Raw genomic sequence first — 24,264 nt, forward strand, 5'->3', positions numbered from 1 at the left:
ACCGGCTCTGATCCATGCGTCGGATCCTAGTGGGGGTCGGCTCTAGGGGCTTAGAGAGATCGGCTCCCCCTCGGCCTTCGACGTGGTGGAAAGGGCACTGTTGAGGACTTCCAGACCCCCGGTCCCTGCCGCGGCTCCTCCCCACACTCCCTCGCAGCTGGGCCAGGCTCCCATCAGCCGGTCCCAGGGACAGCCCGCCTCGATGTCCCAAGTAGTTCCCTTGGAACATCTGGGTGCTGGCGAGGACTCCTCGGACAGTCCCCCCGAGGAAGTGCCTCGCAAGCGCAAGTGTAAGAGGAGGCACGTGGACTCCCCTGAGTCCATCACTGAAGACACAGACTTGGATGAAGGGGAGGGCTCCCCAAGATCACCCCCAGAGGATGTCTCATTTGGAGACATCATGGAAATGTTAAGGATCAGGGGGGGTTGTCTGCCCCCAAGGCCTCCTCAGACGAGTCTGTGTTCTTGGAGGCATTTGAGGCGGGCCCATCTACCTCTTGGGTGTCCCCTCCTGCCGATCCTCTGGTGGACCTTATTGCCACCAGAGCGTGGAAGGACCCGGACACCGTTGTGCCAGTTCCGAAACGCCCGGATCCTATCCTTAGTCCCCCTGCAGACCGCACTCATTGGAGTAAGGGACCCCCAGTAGATGCCATGATGATGGCTGCAGCCACAAAAATGGAGTTAGCTCAGGAGAGTCCCTCTATGCATCCCCCGAGCAAAGAGTCCTGCTCGATGGACCACATTGGGAAGCGAGTCTTTAGTTCAGCAACCTTCTCTTTGAGAGCGCTGAACTACATGGCACATGTCATAAGGATGCAACGAGACCTGATTAAAGAGTACGCTGCATCCCCCCCAGAGGCCATGTCGGCGGAGGACAAACACGTGTACTCCACCCGTATGGCCACTCTCAGAGCGGTTTCAAATACTTCTATGCGGCTACTTTCTCACGCAACTGAGGGAGCCGCTAGAGCTAGTGGAGCGGGCCTCGTCATGAGGCGTCAGGCCTGGCTCCGCCACTGTGACTTCGCAGAGCCCTTCAATGCGACCTTCGCGAATGCCCCCTTCGATGGTTCTACCCTTTTTGGCAAAACAGTCCGCGAAACGCTGGTCCAGAGCGAAAAGGACGGGAAGACGCTGTCTGCCGTCAGAGTCCGCTTCTCAGCTCCCCAGAGGTCCTTCTCGAAGAACCAAAAGGGACAGAAGAAGATGTGGTTCCGGAAATCGCAGCAATCCCAACCTGCTCCGGACAACCAGTCCTTCCGTGGCAGAGGAGGACAGGGAGGTCGCCGTCCTAGAGGCAGAGGGGCTCCTAGGAACTTTGGGTCCAGAGAACCTTTCTCTGACAGACCCACACAGCAACCCTGAAGGGTTGCCCGGCCGCCCATCTCTGGAGGCGGTTGGGGGGGGGGGTTTCGAAGCACCTGACAACATGGGAGTCAATCACGTCAGATCGTTGGGTGCTTCGGTTGATATCCAGAGGCTATTCAATCCCCTTTCACAAAATACCCAGATCCTGAAGTCTCCCCGATGTACCACCCGATCAAAGGGAGGCAGCAGCTATCGAGATCGCGCAGCTGCTAACAAAAAGAGCCATTCAGCGCATCCCCCGAGATCAATCTGGATCAGGGTTTTACTCCAGGTTCTTCTTGGTGCCAAAGAAGACAGGGGACTTAAGACCGATTCTAGACCTGTCACAACTGAACCTGTCGGTAACCAAGCAAAAATTCCGGATGGTCACCTTACAATCTATCCTCCCCCTTTTGCGGGAGAACGACTGGATGTGCTCCATAGACCTCAAGGACGCTTACTACTACATTCTCATGGACAGACGGTCCAGGAGGTTCCTTGGCTCCCAGCCAAGTCACTACCAGTTCAGGGTCCTTCCCTTTGGTCTCACCTCTGCCCCCAGGGTGTTTACCAAAGTACTAGCAGTGGTAGCGGCCCACCTGAGACTCCAGGGAATTCAGGTTTTTCCATACCTGGACGACTGGCTCCTCACGGCGTCATCAAGGCATCTGCTGTGCTCAGCCAGGGACTATTTCCTTCACATGGCCCCTTGGCTGGGCATCACCGTAAACAAAGAGAAGTCTTCACTGGGCCCCACACAGCTTATAGACTTTATAGGAGGAAGATTGGACACAAGAAAAATGCGGGCATTCCTCACCCCGGATCGACTGTCCAACCTGAGGTGTCATGTCGCGGCCATCTTACGTCCTGCTCCGGCAGCTTCGGTCCTGAGGGCCGTAGGTTCAATGGCGGCAGCCATTCCGCTTCTTCTTCATGCTCGACTTCACATGCGGATTCTTCAATGGACCCTCCAGGTCCAATGGTCCCCGCTCTACTTCCCTCTCAGCAGCCCAATAGCTATCAGCAAGGCATGCAGGAGCTCCCTTCTTTGGTGGCTCCAGTCAACGGATCTCCTAACAGGGAGACCTTTCTGTGCTGCTTTTCCCTTAGCCACGGTGACCATGGACGCTTCTCGCCTCGGGTGGGGGGACATTCAGCGGGAAAAATTGTCCAAGGCACGTGGAACAGTTCAGAGACCTCACTGCATATAAATGTCCTGGAGATGAGGGCGGTGCTATTAGCGTCGCAAGCACTACACAGCCTTCTCCCTGCAGGGACTATTGCTATCCAGACGGACAGCATGTCAGTAGTCTGGTACATCAACAAACAGGGGGGAACCAAGTCCTATCCCCTTTGTCGAGAGGCCATGAGAGTCTGGGAATGGGCAATCTCCACCAATCGCTTTCTTGTGGCAACGCACATTCCGGGAAGATCCAACATCCTAGCGGACAAGCTCAGTCGCACCATTCTTTCCCCTCACGAGTGGTCTCTCAACACTCTAGTAGCGAAGCAAATTTTTGCCACCTGGGGGCAACCCTGTTGCGATCTTTTTGCTTCTCCCTCAAACGCCAAATGCGACAGTTTCTTCGCTCTATTTCCCCCGTTCGGGGAATCCCCGAGAGACGCCCTGGTGCATGCTTGGCCTCCCAGTCTCCTTTACGCTTACCCTCCACTGCCTCTAATGCAGAAACTTTTGCAGAAAGCCAACAGCTTGGGGAGCAAAATGATTCTCATTGCCCCGTTCTGGCCTTGTCAACCTTGGTTCCCCTTCGTGTGGTCTCACAGAGTGAATCCTCCCTGGATTCTAGATCCGATCCCGGATCTCGTATCCCATCCTCAAGGGCTTCCAACTCCGAACCTTCACACCCTGAAATTGACAGCCTGGCTGCTCCAATTCCATCACTGATAAGGACTCCCGGTATCTCGTCACCAGTGAAAGCCATCTTAGTGGCGGCCCATAAACCTTCCACTAGGAAGGTTTATCGAAGCAAATGGAAGAGATTTTCTATTTGGGCAGAATTTAATAACCTTGACTCCTTTTCTGCACCACTTTCGGCGGTACTGGACTTCTTGACAGACCTTTTTCAGCAAGGAGCAAGCTCTTCCACGGTAAAAGTACAGATGGCAGCCATTTCCCATTACCATGTCAGTCTTGACTCAACACCTCTCATGGCTGTGAAAATTTGCAAAACCTTCCTCAAAGGTGCATTTCTCTTGAGGCCTCCGGTTAAGGAAGCTATACCACCTTGGGATTTATCGCTAGTTCTGCAGGCCCTAACCTCTCCCCCTTTTGAGCCTGCAGCCTCTGTGGATTTAAAATACCTTTCATGGAAAACTGCCTTCTTAGTAGCCATTACATCGGCTAGAAGAGTCTCTGAACTCCAGGCTTTGTGCGTCAAACCACCATATCTTTCCTTTTTTCCGGATAGGGTTTTCCTCAGGATCAATCCTTCCTTTCTACCGAAGGTCTGTTCAGAATCCAATATCAACCAATCGATTAATTTGCCAGTTTTTTTCCCCAACTATAAGAACAAAGGAGAATATAAATTAGATTCTTTAGATGTTCACAGGCAGCTGCGCTTCTATATTCACAGAACAGCTGGTCATAGGAAATCCGATCAACTGTTTGTCTCCTTCGCAAAATTCGCACTGGGTAAGGCAGTCTCTAAGGTTACCCTGTCAAAGTGGATTTCTAACTGTATCTTGCAGGCTTATGACACCTCAGGAAGGCCAGCGCCTCAGAGAATTACAGCGCATTCTACCAGGGCAGTATCCACGTCTGCTGCTTTTAAGTCTAGAGTGCCTTTAGATGATATCTGTGCAGCAGCCACTTGGACCTCATCTCATACTTTCATCTCGCATTATAAAGTGGATGTTGTTTCCAGAGGGAGAGCATCCTTTGGCTCTGCGGTGCTCGAACATCCTTCCATGACGCCAAGGTTTAGGTAGCTGGGGACTCTGTCCCACAGGTTGCAGACAAATGAAGTCTGCCTACTTCAGATTAAGTTATGTACTCACCATAACGTTCCATCTGAGTAGGTGACTTCATTTGGATGCAACCATCCCCCCCTCCATCCCCCTGACCTTATTAGCAATATTAGTCCTGGTTTCCCAGGAGTCTGGTATACACGACAAACTCAATCTGAGGTCAGTCAGGGCTTGGCAAGGGGTTATGGGTAGAGGGAGGAGCTAGGAGCTCGGATCCTAAAGCTTTTGAACTGCCGGCTCAGATCCGATGTCGGATCCGATACCCACAGGTTGCATCCAAATGAAGTCACCTACTCAGATGGAACGTTATGGTGAGTACATAACTTCTTAATTTTCAACATGTTGACAAGCAAATGGGGGAGCCCAGGCATAGATCTGTTTGCCTCCCCTCCCAGAACTACCAGTTGGACAAGTTTTGCACAAGGACTCCCCACAAACAAGCCTGGAAAGTGGATGCTCTGGAAAGTGGATGCTCTGTCCTTCAGCTGGAAAAACCTATCAGTCTACGCCTTCCCCCAACTACCTCTGCTCTCCAAAGGACAAACCAAGGATGATCTTGATTGCTCCAGACTGGCCGCGCCAACTGTGGTACCCCATCTGCGTAGTGTGTCGCAGTTATCTCCATGGCATCTGCCTCAGACCGCTTCCCTGCTGTCTCAGCAGGAGAACCAAATGCTGCACCCTCAGCTTCCAACATTGAACCTTGCAGCCTGCCTAATCACTTAAATTCACCCCTATCATCCCTCAGCAAACCTATGATGGATATCATCTTGGAGGCAAGGAGACCTAGTACTAGAAAATCTTATGCTGACAAATGGAAAAGATTCTGTGCCTGGAACCAATCTCAAGGGATGAGCACAGCAGCGCCCAATTTACCTCAGATTTTGCAATACTTAACTGAGATGCTTCACAAGGGCCTGTCTTTTTCCTCCATTAAAATCCACGCCTTAGCTATTTCAGCTCATTATAACACAGAGCCTCCCCTCTTCTCTCATCCTCTGCTCAAGCAGTATCTCAAAGGGGCGAAAATCTTGAGACCACCCAGGAGAGCTCCAACCCTGCCTGGGACCTTAACTTTGTTTCGGAGAGACTCACTGTACCTCCTTTCGAAACAGCTGCTACTGCAGCCTTAAAATTTCTTTCTTGGAAAACAGCCTTCCTTTTAGCAATCACGTCAACTAGACGGATATCTGAATTACAGGCCTTTATGGCAGTGGAGCCTTTCATCATCTTTCATGCAGACAGGGTATCTCTCAGGACCAATTCATCCTTCATGCCCAAGGTGGTTTCCAGTGTGGCTCAGTCCATTCATTTGCCAACCTTCTTTCCCAATCCGAGGAACAAAGGGGAATGGATTATGCATTCCTTGGATGTGCACAGGCAACTTAGATTCTACTTGGACAGGACTAAATCTCGAAGAAAATCTGAACAATTGCTGGTAGCATTTGCTGCAGGGGCAGAGGGGAAGGCTATTTCAAAACAAACCATTTCTAAATAGATAAGCCATTGGATTATTTTCTGCTATAAGCTTCATGGAAAACCTATCCCCCAGGGGATCAGATCTCACTCCACCAGGGCTGCATCTACTTCTGTAGCCTTTCTCAGAGGTGTTATACCAGGGACATCCTAGAAGCTGCTACCTGGACCTCTGTACATACTTTCTCCAAGCATTATAATTTACCACTTTTCTCTAAATCCAGAGCTGGCTTTGACACTGCTGTCTTGCAGGGCCTTATAACTGGCCCTAATGCTGTATAAACTCCTCTTCCCAACCATAGCTTTTGGAATCTACCGAAATGTAATGACTGCAATAGTGAAACACGAAGAACATAGTACAGTTGTGTACACTTACCATAAATGTAGATGTTCGAGTGTATTCACTGTTGCAGTCCTGGTTACCATCCCTCCAGCCCCCTAACTTTTTCTGGTTATACCTCTACTTTCCGTTACTATGCTTAAAAGGCTTTTTGGTGTATTTGCTTTTTGTTGGAGGTATACCTTTGTGTTTTATGTTTATTTGCTCTCCATTAGGGGGGCACCTGACATCTGGGGCAAGAAAAACTGATGTAATGGTGTCAGCTGCATGTTCTATATACCCCTTACAACCTGACGTCATGGAAGAAGGGACAGCAACCGACGCAGGACCTAAGACTTTGTTAATCAGGCCGACTGAGGGCAACCTGCCAGCAGATTACCCAACTGTAATGACTGCAACAGTGAATACACGCGAAAATCTACATTTATGGTAAGTGTACACAACTGTACTTTCCTGACTTAACGTGGTACTATCCTGATCCCATTTTTGCTGTGAATTCTAAGAGGTATCTAAAATGGCATAGTGTATATAATTCTAATTGCACATGATACTTACCATGTTGGCATTTCCACAGACGTAAACAGGATAGGGAACTGTAACTTTTTTGTGTGCTGGACATAACTACATGCTTTCACCAGCATATCCCCCTCAACGTCACAGCTATTGATTTTCTTTGCGGAGGGCCTGAAGCAGCCTTCTGTCTTGGGATGCAGTGGTTAATTCCAGATTCTGAATGCCAGCTTTGCAGAGTCAGTGTAATCTGTTATGGAGAGTTCTGCTATCTCAGTTACTAACACATAAACTGGAGTTTGTATCCTGCATCCAAATTAATGTTCTTTGTGTTTACATGTATATCTGTGAAAAATATTTAAACATAAGTGCAGAAAATATACTGGTAGAGTAAAATTTGAAATGTTTTGCATTAATATTTGTGGAATCGTCTGTAGCATATTATTAATGCTTCTTGTTTAACTTTTCTAGATATAATGGTTTTGGAGGTGGGGAGTGATGATGAGCCCACCTCTGATTCTCAGGATGTGGATGTGGATGGCACAGAAAGTCCAGAGCCTGAGGAGAAGCCTGAGGAACGACGTCATTTCCTCCGGGAAAGGAAAGCTGTGTCCTACAGATTTGAAGAGGAGGATGAGGAGGAAGATTTATTTGAAGAGGGAGATGATGATCTTGATAAAAACTGGTCTGCAAATGAAGATGACGATGATGATGATGATGAGCCACTAATAGAGACTGTGCGACCCAAGAGGAAGCCACGTACTAGGTCAGAGAAAGATGAGTTGTATGACTGCCCAGATTGTGGACATTTGTTCAGAAACTATTGCAGTTTAACTGTGCACAGATGTTTGCACACAGGGGAAAGGCCCTATGTATGCGACGCCTGTGGCAAGTTGTACTCTGATCCCTCTAACCTGAAAAACTCAGTGTCTCGTACAGAGAAAGGGCCATACAAGTTTTTGAGGCATGGGATAGGGCTTAAGACAAGTGTGGAGTTGAGGCACCATTTGCAAAAGCATAACAAAATTCACCCCTTTTTCTTGCTTTGAGTGTGAATGCAATCACACTGCGGCAACAGCACTCTGTCTGATAGTCAAATACAATTAAAGTCTATTGTTTGCCTCAAGTTCGTAGGTTCATAGGTTAGTGCTAAGCTAACTGCCCTTGTGAGCCATTTTAAGCCTAGCCAGTTATCCTTTGTGAGACTCAAACCCTGCACCTTGTCTTTGTAAGGTAAACACCTTAACCATTAAGCCACCCTCCCAACCCCTGTTGCAGTAAGACCTTTCCATCAAAGTGGCTCCTGAACAAGCATGTTTTGGAGCACTGGCCACACATATGCTGTTGTCTGTGGTGCTGTATCCAGAATTTTTCGCCACATGAAGTACCAGGAGTTGAGTCGCAAGCAAGTGTCTAATGTATCAGAAGAGACAGGTGCAGGCAGTGCAGTTCCAGATGAGATTGAAAGTAGCAGTCAGGCAAAACATCAGGGTTCTTTGTCAGACTGAGAACCAGACATCACTTCAGAAAGAGGGTTGTAGTTCTTTAAAAGCAGCATGCCAGATACATGTTCACACTGGGGAACAAAGGTTAGTTCAGTCCTGTGGTATGCAGTTGTTCCAGTCAGTGAATGATGGACCTGTGAATTCTGATAGTCAAGTAACAGCTCACAATACACTTTATATGTCTGCACCTGCCTAGTGATGAGGCTCAGGACAAAAGTACAGGCTAGAAGAAAGCACTATCCAGTACTAGTGTACTGAGCCTGCTGAGTTAGAAAACCAGAGACAGGCTAGGCAGCAGAAGATAAGCCAGCCCATAGTGATGCTGGAACAAATGACGAAACAGTTTGCAAAACAGTCCATAGTCCCCACTGTAAATCAGTTGCTGGCTGGACTGGCAAGGAGTCAAGTTCAGAAGGAGATTCAGAGGCCTGTCCAGTTAGTACAATGAGAAAGTCATTGTGTTGTTCAGTCTGGGGCTTCACTACTGATTGCGACAGCTGATGAAGTTACCGCTCAGAACTGTGGGATGGACACAGATTCAAGCAGTCAGCCCAGTAATAATCCAGGCAGTTATCCAGCCACAAGTTACAGCAGTGGGTCAGGGGTTGATTTAGTCTAAAATTCCAGTGGTAGCACAGCAGACCAGGTATCTGCTGAAAATGTAGGTCAGAAACTGACTAGTGGTGGTCCAGTGGTACTTCAAACTGCTGACAAACTATTAATTGAAGCTACTGGTCAGAGATCGTTCCACTCTGGAGGTCCAACCTGAGATTATAACTGTGAAACAGGGTTCTCTTCAGTCTGGTAACCCAGTTATGATCCAGAGTGCAACACAACCCCAGGTCACAACTCTAGGTCAGGGTCATATTCAGTCCAGGTGCCCTTTAGTTATCCAGACAGTCACACATTCAACCTGGGGGACAGTTGATTGTTCACTGTAGACCTCTGGCAGTAGTTTCATGCGGGGAAAATATGGTTCTCAGACAGTAAGACAGTCATCACTGGACCCTAAAGCACAAATTAATTTGTACTCCTCAGAGTTAGTAAATCAAGCGGTATTAAGCAGCAAGCTTCCTAAACTCTCAGTAAGAAAGAGATAAGTTGATGTCCACTGACTGGCTTCCATCTGTTTACAGTTCTAAAATACCGTTCATGTTACATTAGTGACAGTGAAGTCAGTTGATTGCTGCGGTTCTTAGTAACCAGTTACAGCCATGATATTGCAGCCACCTTGATTCTGAACTTTCTACTGGTCCTTGTAATGTGGTTGTGAAAAAGGCACTGTCATACTGTTTGGTGGTGGTCTCCAAAAATGGATTACCAGGAGGTGCTTCTAACCTTTCATCAGCCTTATTTGAGGTACTCTAGCATGACAATGAAGCAGTGTGCTAAAACCTTGTGGTCACCTCAGTGTAGATCACTGTGTCTTTATAGCAACACTAGAAGAACAGCAAGGAACTCTGCAAGACCCTAGGTTGCATTTTTGCATCCTTTCCATTACAGAATCTCTACACTTTCCTCTTCAAACTAAAAGGAATATCTAGTGCCATGGTCTATCCTCTTGATCAGATGGTGCTACTGTTTTGTCGTTCAGGTATCTTTACTAATATGCCTCAACTTGCCATCAAACAGTAGAGCTAGGAGTTGTTTCATCTTTTATATCCCTTTCTTTATGGGAATTTTACAGGTCCACCTTTAGGTATTGTATTGGAGATGGTGTTTCTTTCTTAAGGCCTACTAAGGTTATTTTAAGATATCATAATACAGCACTTTTCTTTTGTTACCATAAGTCCTGGGAGATATGTTTGTACAGGTATACACCTAGGCACTATGAACTGAAGACGTGCTTTACTGAAGCTAAACATTGAGTAGCCAAGCTAAAACCATGTTTAAGCTCCGGCCTTTGGTTTCCACTTTTGAAATCCTGCAGCTCTTTGTTAACAAGCTGCACGTGGATGCGTTGCTAGCTCTTTTATAATGTTCAGTGATCATTGCTGAAGTACAGGAGCTCCCCATTCCTAGGACTGTCCCAGTCGCTCTTACTTGGTATTGCTTAGTCACTTTGCTGTAATACTGCTGGTATGTAATAGCTTTAATTCTGTGTAATCCTAAAGTGCTTCCAGCATTCCAGCTAAGACCATTGACCTGTGCATAAGACTGAATCTAATTCATCTTTACTCTAGCATGCTAGTATACCAAACTGCTAAACTAGTGATGTTATTACATTTTCAGTACTCTGCCTTCCTTTGTGAAGCTGTTAGTTACAGTTACTGTGGATACATTTGTTACTTCGTAGCACAGGTGAGCAGAGTTCCAGTATTGGTGTTTAGAACCATAGATGTTCGGGGTTATCTGCCTGCAGGTAGCCCTCAGTCGGCCTGAATACCAGAGTCTTGGGATTTTTGCATTGGATGCCGTCGCCTCTTCCATGACATCAGGATGTTAGGGGTATAAAACATGCAGCTAATGCCATTACATCATCTTTTCTTGCCGTGCAGTGTCTGAAGCAAAATCAGTTCGCAACTGCTGGTCGGCCGCCTCCTGAAATTTTCATTTTTTCGAGTTTCAGACCTGAACTCTGTTGGGGATACTTTTTTTTTGCTCTAACCAATGTCAAAAAAAAAAAAAGTTAATTGTCTTGCCTGTGGAAAGCAAATACCTCACAGAGATTTTAATTCTTACTGCATCACCTTTTTAGGCCCAGACCATGATGTTCCTCGCTGGCAGTTTTGTGGCTTGTTCAACGCCCGAACTGTTCATCCTCTGGCTATTTTTGTCGCTAAATTCTTTCACTATCGTTCTCCATATTCTGAAATGGTTTCTTTAAGCCATCCGACTACCAATCCTCCAAAAAAAACATAAGGATAAAGACAGGGACAGACTGCATAGGCCGGTACTCAGTGAGGCGCCTTCGCAGCCCCTGATACCCACTTCTACAGTTTCACAGGCCTCTGCTGAGACCCTTTCAGAGTCCGGTATGCCGCGAGTTGCTTCTTCGACTTTGGAACCTGCGGATGTCTCTACCTTGGATGGGTCCAGAGCCGCTGTGCAGGCACCAGCTTCTGAGGGTGTATTCCAACCTACTGATGTTCGTATTAAACCAACATCTTAATTTCTGACTAAAACTACTGACTTTCCCAGGCCCATAGTTCGCACTACGCCTAGAAAACTGATGACCAAAGCGCATGCTCAAGCTCCCATGCCATGGAAACAAATGCTTAGAATGGCTGAAGACCTTATAACTTTAATTAGGGGAAGCCAGCCTTCCCCCTCTGTAAGACAAAGAATTGATTTTCCTTCTGATTCTACAGACCGTGAATCCGGTGACTCTGATCCCTCTGATTACCAGGACATTCCCTTGTCTACCTATGAGGATTCAGATGCAGAGGATTCCATTCCCTCTGCCTCCCCTCCAGAGGACTTTTCTTTTGGTGAAACCTTGCATACCTTAAGGGAGCATTTCCGCTGGGAATGCCAGGACTACCCACAGTCCAAAAAGAGACTCAAAGAATTTTTAGACTTGCCTTAATACAGGTCTCTAGCTATACCCCCCTGTCCTGGATATTGTAGATAATGTCTTCATGGAGTCCAATCTTACTCCTGATTTTTTACCACCACCAGCTTCTAGAAAGCCTGACAAGTACTACAGAGTACCTGACACACACACATTTCTCTTTAAGAATCCCACTGTGGATCCAGAGACCATTTCCCAGGGACCTAAAAGTATTAAGGCCAACAACCATACCCCCTTCGGACAGGGATTCTAGAGCTTTAGACAGATGGGGTAAGAAGGTATACACCTCTGCAACTCTTGCCATAAGGGCTTTAAATTGCAAGTTTCACATGTTGAAGTATCAGCAGTATATCATAGAACTAATTAAACAGAAAATGTTGTTGCTTCCAGATGGTGCAGAGAATAAAGAGTTACAAGAGTTAATGCATTCTGCAAACCAAGTTAGTAAACATACTTTGCAGTGTGGTTTTTGATGCCTTAGAAGCATCTTGCAGGTCTGCTGTCACTGGGTCTGTACTGAGAAGGCATGCTTGGCTGAAGGAACAAATCCTGCCAGACCATGTCAAAGCAAAATTGCTAGATGCTCCATTGAACCTTGGAACACTTGTTTGGCACAAAAGCAGAAGTTCTTAAAAAGATGGAGGAAAAGCTAAATCTAGGCAAACTGTTACAGATTTCTTACAGGTATAGGCACCTAGATTCAGTAGGCATTGGCCTTCTAAACACTGGTCCGTTCCAGCCCTTCTCAGTCCTAACCCAGGGGCAACAGACCACCAAGACTACGGTCTCAGGATATGCAGAGATCTAAGCAATGGAGTGCTCCCATCTCTAAAACCAGGAGTGGTAAGCCACCTCTTTATGGAAAAACTTCACAATGGCTTGTCTGTCGTTCTTCCCAGCCATACCCAAGTACTTGCACCCCTAGGGGGAAAACTCACCCTGCATGCTAAAAAATGGGATGTCCATTACCCAGGACCAATGGGTCCTAAGCATTGTATCACAGGGATACAGATTCTACTTCCACTCACTGCCAACCCCAAGCAGGGTGCCAGATCTTCCTCCAAAGCGGTGGGAAGAGGCTCAAAAGCAAGTACTTTCTCTTCTCTTCTCAGTATCAGGGTTATTCAACCTGTTACAATAGAGCAGAGGGGATAGGGTTTCTGTTCCAGACTGATATTCTTCGTGTTTCACTGTTGCAGTCATCACATTTGGGTTATCTGCTTGCAGTAGCCCTCAGTCGGCCTGATTAACAAAGTCTTGGGTCCTGCGTCGGCTGCTGTTCCTTCTTCCATGACGTCAGGTCGTCAGGGGTATAAAACATGCAGCCAACGCCATTACATCAGTCTTTCTTGCCATGCGGTGCCCGAATCAGAAGCAGATAGCAAGTGCTGATTGGCCAACTCCTGAAATTTTCGTTTTCGAGTTTCAGAACCGAAGTCTTCAACTAAAGCTTAGTACCCTGTTGGGGAAACTTTTTCTTGCTCCTTTCCGATGTCAGTAAAAGTTAATAATAGCATTACTTGTGGGAAGCAAATACCTCATAAAGATTTTCATTTGTACTGTATTCCTTGCCTAGGCCCTGACCACAATGTGCCTTGCTGTCGGTTTTGTGCTAAATTTAATCAACGCACGATCAAACGTCGGTATATTTTTGCTTCTAAATATTTTGGCTCAAGATTTAACTATCCAGAAATGTCGTCAGTTAGCAATCCAACTACCGGAATACCTAAAAAATGGAAAGAAAAAGTCAGGAACAGACCGTCGAGTACCAAAACCGACGACGCTTCTTTTAACCCAGTCGCCGGTACTCAGTGAGGCGCTTTCACAGCCCCTGATACCAGCTACTTTTGATTCGCAGGCCTCTACTGAGACCCTTTCAGAGTCTGGTATACTGTGAGATGCTTTAAGTATTGAACCCGCGGATGTCTCTACCTTAGATGGGTTCGGAGCCACTGTGCAGGCACTGGCTCTGAGGGTGTTTTCAGGCCTAAAGATTTGTATATTAAACAGACGCCATCTTCAAAGCTAAGGCCAAAATCTACTTCTATGTCTGAAAAACCAATGCTTGGGCCACGTGTACAGGCCCCAATGCCTAAAAAATAAATGATCAAAATGGCTGAAGATTTAATTACCTTGAATCAGGGGTAGCCATCCCCCTCCTGCTAAGAGGCCTAGGCAAGGTACTGACTGAATCGTCAGATCAGGTTTCTATTTCTTCTGATTCCTCTTCTGAACAGGATTTATCTATACCTACTTATTAGGGCTCTGATGCAGAAGACTCCATCCCTTCTGCTTTTCCCTCTGAGGAGTTCTCTTTTGGAGTAACCTTACATACCTTAAGGGAACACTTCCACTGGGAAAGTCAGGATTTCTCTGAAACTAAAAAGAGACTTAGGGATTTTTTTCTTCTTCCTCAGCATAGGCCTTTGGCTATATCTCCTGTTCTAGACATTGTTGATTGTTTTTTCAGAATCCAGTATGACTCCTGATTCTCTGCCTCCAGTTCCTAGTAAGCCAGACAGATACTACAGGGTTCCTGGCTCCCACATATTCCTTTTCAAAAACCCTACTGCTGATCCTGAAACCATTTCTCAGGGTCCCAAGGGCGTTAAGGCCTCTACTGCTAAAAATCCTACCCCTTCTGACAGAGATTCCAGGGCGCTGGATAGATGGGTTAAGAAGGTTTACACATCTGCAACCTTGGTAATCAGGGCTTTAAACTGTCAATTTCATATGCTTAAATATCAACAGCATGTCATGGGTCTACTTAAACAGAAAACGATGTTGCTCTCTGAATGTGTGGAAAATAGAGTTGCAGGATTTATTACATTCAGCTGAACAAGTTGGAAAACATACTTTGCAATGTGGTTTTGATTCTTTGGAGGCCTCTTGCAGGGCTGCTGTAACTGGATCTGTGATAAGAAGGCATGCTTGGCAAGAGCAAAATCTGCCAGACCATGTTAAAGCTAAATTGTTGGATGCTTCTTTACAACAGGAAAGTCTCTTTGGTAATAAGGCTGAAGACATTTTGAAAAAGATGGAAGATGAAGCTAAATCTATGCAAACTGTGAAAGATTTATTACAAGTGCAGCCACCCAGATTTAGTAGGCACTGGCCTACTAAGAACTGGTCCTTTCCAGTTCCCTCGAGAGCCGCTCAAGTCAAGTCCAGACATTCCAAAGACTCCAGGTTTCAGTCTCAAGGAACTTTTTGAACAAAACAATGGGGTACCGCCACCTCCAAACCTGGAAGCAACAAGACACCTCCCTATGGCAAACAGTCTCAATGACGTTCCTGTACAATCACCAAGCACTTACCTTTTGGTCGCCCCGTTGGGGGGAAAACTGGCACTTCATGCACAAAACTGGCAACTGATTACCCAGGGCAAATGGGTTTTAAATATAGTATCCCAGGGATACAGATTTCATTTCCACACATTGCCAATCCCAAACGGATGGCCAGATCTGCCTCCAAATCAGTGGCAGAGGCCCAGAAACAAGTTCTGTCCCTCATGAATATGGGGGCTATTCAACCAGTGCCAGAAGAGGAAAAGGGACAAGGTTTCTATTCAAGCCTGTTCCTGGTACCCAGAAAAGACAAATCATGGCGTCCAATTCTGGACTTATCTATTCTAAATGCATTTCTGGACATTCCAAAATTCAAGATGCTGACTCTTCAACAGTTACTACCTATGCTAGGCAAAGATGCCTGGTTGGTAACTCTAGACTTAAAAGAGTCTTACCTGCATATCCCAATCAGGGAATCTTGCAGAAGATACCTCCGCTTCAAAGCAGGCTACTTGCATCACCAGTTCTGTGCACTGCCCTTTGGCTTATCTACTGCGCCCAGGGTCTTCACAAAGTGACTGGCACCAGTGATTGCATTTTGCAGGCAAAAAAATATTCAAATTTATCCATACCTGGACGACTTAACTGGACTAATTCGGGCAGAAAACAAGGACATTCTTCTAAAGCATCTGGCATTTATCAAAAGGGTTCTAACTTGTCTAGGGTACACCATAAATGAAAAGAAATCACAACTGGTACCCTCTCAAAAAATCACATTTCTGGGTGCAAGCTTCAATACAAGTGCCCAGATGACTTAACTTACGCCAGAAAAGCAAATCCAGTTGATGACTTACTTCAAACAGGTGGCCACAAAAACCCAGCTATCTGCAAGACAAATTCTGCAGGCCTTGGGATTCATGGCCTCCTGCGTTCTTCTAATTCCATATGCAAGACTGCATATGAGGAAACTTCAGTGGTACCTAAAAAGTTTATGGAGTCAACATTGTCACAGCCTGGAAACATTGATTCCTATTATACTTTGCCTGGAACTAGAGTTCCTATGGTGGGCAGAGGCCTGCCACCAAAACAAGAGACTGCCATTCACTCCACCCCCTGCCGCCCAAACCCTAACTACAGACACATTGGACTATGCTTGGGGGTGCATCTGGCAGGGAAATGCATTCAGAGCAAATGGAGCCCAAATCAAATGCAATATACATATCAATCAGAAAGAGATGCTAGCTGTACAGAATTCTCTGACAGCCTTCAAGGACTACCTTCATCCAGGACAACTACTGATAAAGACGGACAACACCACAGTCATGTGGTACATAATCAAGCAGGGGGGTAAACATTGATACACATTCCTACCCCCTTTGCAGTCTAGCCATGTCATTGTGGAACACGGCCTTGACTTATCAAATACATCTACAAGCTCAATTCCTGCCAGGAAAGTTAAATACTCTGGCAGACGAACTAAACAGAAATCTTATGGACCCACATGAATGGAAACTGGAACCACAAGTTTTCAACATGTTGACACGCAAATGGGGGAGCCCAGACATAGATCATTTTGCCTCACCCCAGAACTATCAGTTGGACAAATTCTGCACAAGAATTCATCACAAAAAAGCTTGGAAAGTGGATGCTCTATCATTCAGCTGGAAAAACCTATCAGTCTATGCTTTTCCCCCTCTGCTTCTGCTCTCCAAAGTCCTGCTAAAAGTCAGACAGGACAAACCAAAAATTATTCTGATTGCTCCAGACGGGCCTAGACAACACTGGTACCCACTCCTGCACAATGTGTCACACCTTCCTCCATGGCACCTGCCTCAGACACCTTACCTACTGTCTCAGCAGAACTACCAAATTCTGCACACTCAGCTCCAAACTTTGAATCTTGCAGCATGGTTAATCGACTAATTTCACCCTTGGCATCTCTCAGCAAACCTGTGATGGATGTCATTTTGGAGGCTAGAAGGCCTAGTACTAGAAAAATCTTATGATGACAAATGGAAAACATTCTGTGCCTGGAACCAGTCACAAGGAATAAGCACAGCAATGCCCAATACACCTCAGATTCTGCAGTACTTAACTGAGATGCTTCACAAGGGCCTATCTTTTTCTTCCATAAAAAAATCCATGCCTCCGCCATTTCAGCTCATTACAACACAGAACCTCCCCTCTTCTCTCATCCTCTGCTAAAGCAGTATCTCAGAGGGGCCAAAAATTTAAGACCACCCAGGAGAGCACCAGCTCCTGCACGGGACTTCAATTTTGTTTTGGAAGAACTCACTCTACCTCTTTTTGAGCCAGCTGCTACTGCGGACCAAAAATTTCTCTCTTGGAAAACAGCTTTCCTTTTAGCAGTCACTTCAGCTAGAAGGATTTCAGAATTACTGGCTCTTATGGCAGTGGAGCCTTTCATTATTGTTTATCATGGCAGGGTGGCTCTCAGGACCAATCCATCCTTTATGCCCAAGGTGTTATCCAGTGTGGATCTAACTGCCAACTTTCTTCCCCAATCCACAGAACAAGTGTGAGCAGATTCTGCATTCATTGGATGTACACTGAAGAACTATTGGTGGCATTTGCTGCAGGGGCAGAGGGAAAGGCTATTTCAAAGCAGACTATTTCCAAATGGATAAGCCATTGTATTCGTTTCTGCTGTATGCTCCATGGTAAACCTATCCCCAAGGGGATCAGATCTCATTCCACCAGGGCTGCATCTACTTTTGCAGCCTTTCTCAGAGGGGTTCCTACTAGAAACATTCTAGAAGCTGCTACCTGGAGCTCAGTTCATATGTTCACCAAACATTATCATTTACCTCTCTTCTCTAAATCCAAAGCTGGCTTTGCCTCGGCTGTCCTGCAGGGCCTTATAGCTGCTCCTAATGCTGTATAAATCCATCCTCCCAACCATAGCTTTGGGATTCTACCCAAATGTAATGACTGCAACAGTGAAACACGAAGACCATAGTACAGTTGTGTACACTTACCATAAATGTAAATGTTTGAGTGTATTCACTGTTGCAGACCTGGTTACCCTCCCTCCAGCCCCCCGTTTTTCTCTAACTATACCAGTCCTTTCTTTTACTATGATTAAAAGCCTTTTTAGTGTATTTGCTTGATATATATTATATATATATATATATATATATATATATATATATATATATATATATATATATATATATATATATATATATATATATATATATATATATATATATATATATATATATATATATATATATATATATATATATATATATATATATATATATATATATATATATATATATATATATATATATATATATATATATATATATATATATATATATATATATATATATATATATATATATATATATATATATATATATATATATATATATATATATATATATATATATATATATATATACATATATATATATATATATACATATATATATATATATATATATACATATATATATATATATACATATATATATATATATATATATATACATATATATATATATATACATATATATATACATATGTATATATACATACATATATATATATATATATATATACATATATATATATATATATATACATAGATATATATATATATATATATATATATATATATATATATACATATATATATATATATATATATATATATACATATATATACATAGATATATACATATATATACATATATATACATATATATATATATATATATATATATATATATACATATATACATATATATATATATATATACACACACACAGACACACACACACACACACACACACACACATATATATATATATATATATATATATATATACATATACACACATATATATATATATATATATATATATATATATAGGCACCTGACATCTGGGGCAAGAAAAACTGATGTGATGGCATCGGCTGCATGTTTTATACCCCTGCCGACCTGACGTCATGGAAGAAGGGACAGCCAGCAGATTACCCAAATGTAATGACTGCAACAGTGAATACACTCGAACATCTCCATTTATGGTAAGTGTACACAACTGTACTTTAATCAGGCCGACTGAGGGCTACTGCAAGCAGATAACCCAAATGTGATGCCTGCAACAGTGAATTCACTCAAACATCTACATTTATGTTAAGTGTACACAACTGTACTTTCCTGGTGCTCAGAAAAGAGAGCTCATGGTGCCCTATCTTTGATCTGTCCATTCTCAACACCTCCCGGGTGGTCCCAAAATTCAAAAGGTTTACACTACAACATCTGCTTCCTATGCTAGCTAAGGACTCCTGGTTAGTCACCCTAAACTTAAAAGAAGCTTATCTGCACATCCCCACAAGGGAATCTTGCAGGAAATATCTGCGTTTCAGGGCAGGCTCTATGCACCATCAGTAATCTGCACTTCCCTTTGGCTTATCTACTGCACCCAGGGTATTCACAAAGTAGCTGGCTCCACCATTGCATACTGCAGGCAGAGAAATTTTCAAATTTACCTATGCTTGGACAATGGCCTGATTCAGGCGATTAGTCAGGAATTGCTACTTCAGCACCTGGCATTTATAAAGAGACGTTTAACTTCTCTAGGGTAAACCATCAACGAAAAGAAATCACATCTTGTGCCCAGCTAAAAGATTGCATTCCTGGGAGCAAGCTTGCACACAACTTCCCAGATGGCATTCCCACTCCAGGAAAGCAGGTTCATTTGACAACCTACTTCAAACTAATGGCCTCCAAGACCCAGCTATCTGCAAGAAAAATACTGCAAGCCCTAGGGTTCATAGCCTCATGCAGTCTACTAATTCCATATGCAGGACTGCATATGAGGAAACTTCAGTGGTACTTAAAAAGTCTCTGGTGTCAACTCTCTCAGGACTTGGAAATAGTGATTCCTAACATTCTTTGTCTAGGGCAGAGTTCCTTTGGTGGGCAGAGGCTTGCAACCACAACAAGGGACTTCCTTTCCCTCAACCCTTAGCAGCCCAAACCCTGTCTACAGGTGCATCAGACTATGCATGGGGGGCTCACATGGCAGGCAAATGCATTCAAGCCAAATGGAGCCCAGGACAAATTCACCTGCATATCAATCAAAAAAGAAATGTTAGCTATACAGAATACTCGGACAGCCTTCAAATACCTTTTCCTTCCAGGACAAGTCTTGATAAAGACAGGCAACACCACAGTTATGTGGTACAAGCAGGGGGCAACTCACTCTGCAGGTTAGCCATGGCCCTGTGGAACACAGCCTTGAGCATCCAAGTGCACCTGCAAGCACAATTCCTGCCAGGCAAACAAAATACACTGCCAGACGACTTAAGCAGAAAGTTACTGGACCTACATGAGTGAAAACTGTTACCAAACTCATTCAAACTTCTAATCAACAGGTGGGGGACACCAGAGGTGGACCTCTCTGCCTCCCCCCAAAACCATTAATTGAGCAAACTTTGCACCAGAAATCCCCACAGCCAAGCATGGCGAGTGGATGCCCTATCCTTTACATGGGGAAAATCTGTCAATTTATGCCTTTCCCCCTCTGCCCCTCCTCTCAAAAGTACTACCCAAAATCAAGCAGGACAAACCAAGGACAATCCTTATTGCACCATACTGGCCACGCCAGCACTGGCATCCACTCCTACGCAGTCTGACAGCAGTGCCACCCTGGCACCTACATCACACCCCCTTCCTGCTGTCCCAGCAGGAGGGACAGATTTTGCATCCTCAGCTGAAAACACTGAACCTTGCAGTCTGGCTTCTTCCCTGAACACAACACCAGCAACCCTCAGCTAACAGGTGTTGGATGTCATCCTTGAGGCCAGAAGGCCTAGTACTTGGAAATCCTATTCAGAATAGTGGAAAGATATGTTCTTGGAGCCAGTCCCTCGGAAAGGGCACAGCTGTGCCCTCCTTACCTCAAATTCTAGATTACCTAGCAGAGCTGATCCACAAAGGCCTTTCCTTCGCATCAATTAAGATTCATGCCTCTGCCATCTTAGCTCATTACAGTAAGGAGCCACCTCTCTTTTCTCACCCTCTGATCAAACCGTTCCAGAGAGGAGCTAACAATTTAAGACCCCCGAGGAGAGCTCCCACCCCTGCCTGTGACCTTTTCTTTTACTAGAGAAGCTCATGCTTCCCGCTTTTGAACCTGCTGCTAAAGCATTGTTAAAATTCCTCTCTTGGAAAACAGCCTTACTTCTAGCCATCACTTCAGCAAGAAGAGTGTCTGAGCTACAGGCACTAATGGCTGTGGAACCCTTCATTATTTTCCTGGCTGACAGGGTCTCCATCAGGACTAACTCATCATTTATGCCCAAGGTGGCATCAAGTGTGGTCGTAAACTAATCCATCCATTTACCAACCTTTTTCTCTGACACTCAGAATAAAGGAAGGAGGATCATGCACTCCTTGGACGTGCACAGACAGCTCAGGTTCTACCTTGACAGGACTAAGCCTTTCAGAAAATCTGACCAGCTGCTACTCAGCTTTCCTACAGGGGCAGAGGGCAAGGCCATTTCAAAGCAAACCATTTCCAAATGGATAGCACACTGCATCCATTTCTGCTACTAATACCATGGAAAAACCTACCCCACAGGGGATCAGAACTCATTCCACTAGGACCTCAACTTCTACAGCATTTCTCAGGGGAGTCCCTACCAGGGACATCCTGGAAGCTGCAACCTGGAGTTATGTACACACCTTCACCAAGCATTGCCACTTACCTGTCCTTTCTAAATCCAGAACTGGATTTGCGACAGCAGTCTTACAAGTCCTGCTTGTCAGCCCTAATACTTCTTGACTGCCTCCTCCCTTACTCAGCTTTGGGAATCTACCCAAATGTGATGACTGCAACAATGAAACATGAAGAACATAGTACAGATGTTCTTCGTATTTCACTGTTGCAGTCATTACATTTGGGTAATCTGCCTGCAGGTTGCTCTCATTCAGCCTGAATAACAAAGTCTTGGGTCCTGCGTTGGTTGCTGTCTCCTTTTCCATGACGTCAGGGGTATAAAACATGCAGCCGATGCCATTTTATTCAGTCTTTCTTGCCGTGTGGTGCCCAAAGCAGAAGCAGTTTGCAAGTGCCGGTCAGCTAACTCCTGAAATTTTCACATTTGAGTTTCAGAACCGAAGTCTTCAAATTAAAGCTAAGTACCCCATTGGGGAAACTTTTTCTTGCTCCTTACCAATGTCAGTAAAAGTTAATAATTGCATTACTTGTGGGAAGCAAATACCTCATAAGGATTTTCATTTGAAGTGTATTCCTTGCCTAGGCCCAGATCATAACGTGCCTTGCTGTCAGTTTTGTGCTAGATTTAACCAATGCACTATTAAGCATCAGTATAGTTTTGCTTCTAAATATTTTGAATCAAGATTTAATTATCCTGAAATGCCATTGGTTAGCAATCCGACTACCGGAGTTCACAAAAATCACAAAGAAAAAGACAGAGACAGACTTTCGAGGTCCAAAACCGATGAAGCTTCTCCTAAGCCAGTCGCCGGTACTCAGTGAGGCGCTTTCGCAACCCCTGTTGCCCGCTACTTTTGAGTCGCAGGCCTCTGCCGAGACCTATTCGGAGTCCGGTATGCCGCGAGATTCTCAGTGTATTGAACCCGTGAATGTCTCTCCCTTGGATGGGTCCGGAGCTGCTGAGCAGTCACTGGCTTTTGAGGGTGTTTTCAGGCCTCAACATTTTTATATAAAACCGACACCAGCTGCAAAAGCAAGGTCAAAAACATCTTCTATGTCTAAAAAATGGATGCATGAGCCACGTGCTCAGACCCCTATGCCTAAAAAACACATGATCAAGATGGCTGAGGACTTACCTTGATCAGGAGTTCCAACCCCCCCCCCCCCCCCCCCCCGCTAAGAGGCCTAGGCAAGGCACTGATTATGATTATTCAGATCAAGTTTCCATTTCTTCTGATTCCTCTTCTGATCAGGAATTTTCTATTCCATCCTATGAGGATTCTGATGCAGAGGAATCCCATCCCATCTGCATCTCCTCCTGAGGATTACTCTTTCGGAGAAACTTTGCATACTGTAAGGGAACATTTTCACTGGGAGAGTCAGGACTTTTCTGAATCAAAAAAGAGGCTTAGGGATTTCCTCCACCTTCCTCAGCGTAGGCCTTTGGCTATACCCCCTGTACTATACATTGTGGATGATGTGTTTTCGGAATCAAGCATGGCTCCTGATTCCCTACCTCCAGCTCCTAGTAAGCCAGACAGATATTACAGGGTTCCTGACTCCCACACATTTCTATTCAAAAATCCTGCTGCTGATCCACAGACTACTTCTCAGGGCCTCTACAGCCAAAAATCCTACCCCCTCTGATAGAGATTCCAGGGCGATGGATAGATTGGGAAAGAAGGTTTATACATGTGCTACCTTAGCAATCAGAGCCTTAAACTGCCAGTTTCATATGCTTAAATATCAACAGCATGTTATGGGCTTACTGAAACAGAAAATGATGATTTCTGATTGTGTGAAAAATAAAGAGTTACAGGAATTATTGCATTCAACCGAACAAGTTGGAAAGCATACTTTGCAATGTGGTTTTCATTCCTTGTAGGCCTCTTGCAGGGCCGCAGTTACTGGATCTGTGATTAGAAGGCATGCCTGGCTCAAGGAGCAAAATCTGCCTGATCATGTTAAAGCTAAATTGTTGGATGCTCCCTTGCAGCATGATACTCTGGTAATAAGGCAGAAGAGGTTTTAAAGAAAATGGAAGATAAAGTTAAGTCTGTGCAAACTGTAAAAGATTTATTGCAAGTGCAGCCACCCAGGTTTAGCATGCACTGGCCTACAAAAAATTGGTCCTTTCCTGTGTCCAACGGAGCCACTGAAGGCAAATCCAAATGCTCAAAAGGCTCAAGATACCAATCACAGGGTTCTTACAGGTCAAAGCAATGGAGCGCCTTTACCTCCAAATCTGGGGGAAACAAAGCACAACCCTACAGTAAGCACTCTCAATGACTTCCCTTTACCTTCACCAAACACTTATCTTTTGGCAGCCCCCTTGGAGGGGAAGCTAGCACTTCATGCTCAAAACTGGCAGTTAATTACCCAGGACAAGTGGATATTGAACATAGTATCCCAGGTGTACAGATTTCATTTCCATACTTTGCCAGTTCCAAACGGATGGCCAGATCTGCCACAAAATCAGTGGGCAGAGGCTCAGAAACAAGTTATGTCCCTCATGGCTATGGGGGCTATTCAGCCCATACCAGAAAAGGAAAAAAGACAAGGTTTTTATTCAAG

The 24,264-nt window shown here is 44.9% G+C and overlaps 1 protein-coding gene across 1 annotated transcript in view; it reads left to right on the top strand.

Annotated features, from left to right (window-relative positions):
* LOC122791502 (nucleolin-like) overlaps nt 1-24,264 on the top strand; it is a 666,377-nt gene that overhangs the window by 444,131 nt on the left and 197,982 nt on the right. The window contains exon 4 of the mRNA XM_044059243.1: nt 7,136-7,430. Within this exon, the coding sequence (XP_043915178.1) occupies nt 7,136-7,430 (295 nt within the window). The remainder of the gene's footprint in view (nt 1-7,135; nt 7,431-24,264) is intronic.

This window comes from Protopterus annectens, chromosome 17.part0 (genome assembly GCF_019279795.1).
Source record: "Protopterus annectens isolate FY-2018-M chromosome 17.part0, PAN1.0, whole genome shotgun sequence".
In the NCBI taxonomy this organism is placed as follows: Eukaryota; Metazoa; Chordata; order Ceratodontiformes; family Protopteridae; genus Protopterus; species Protopterus annectens.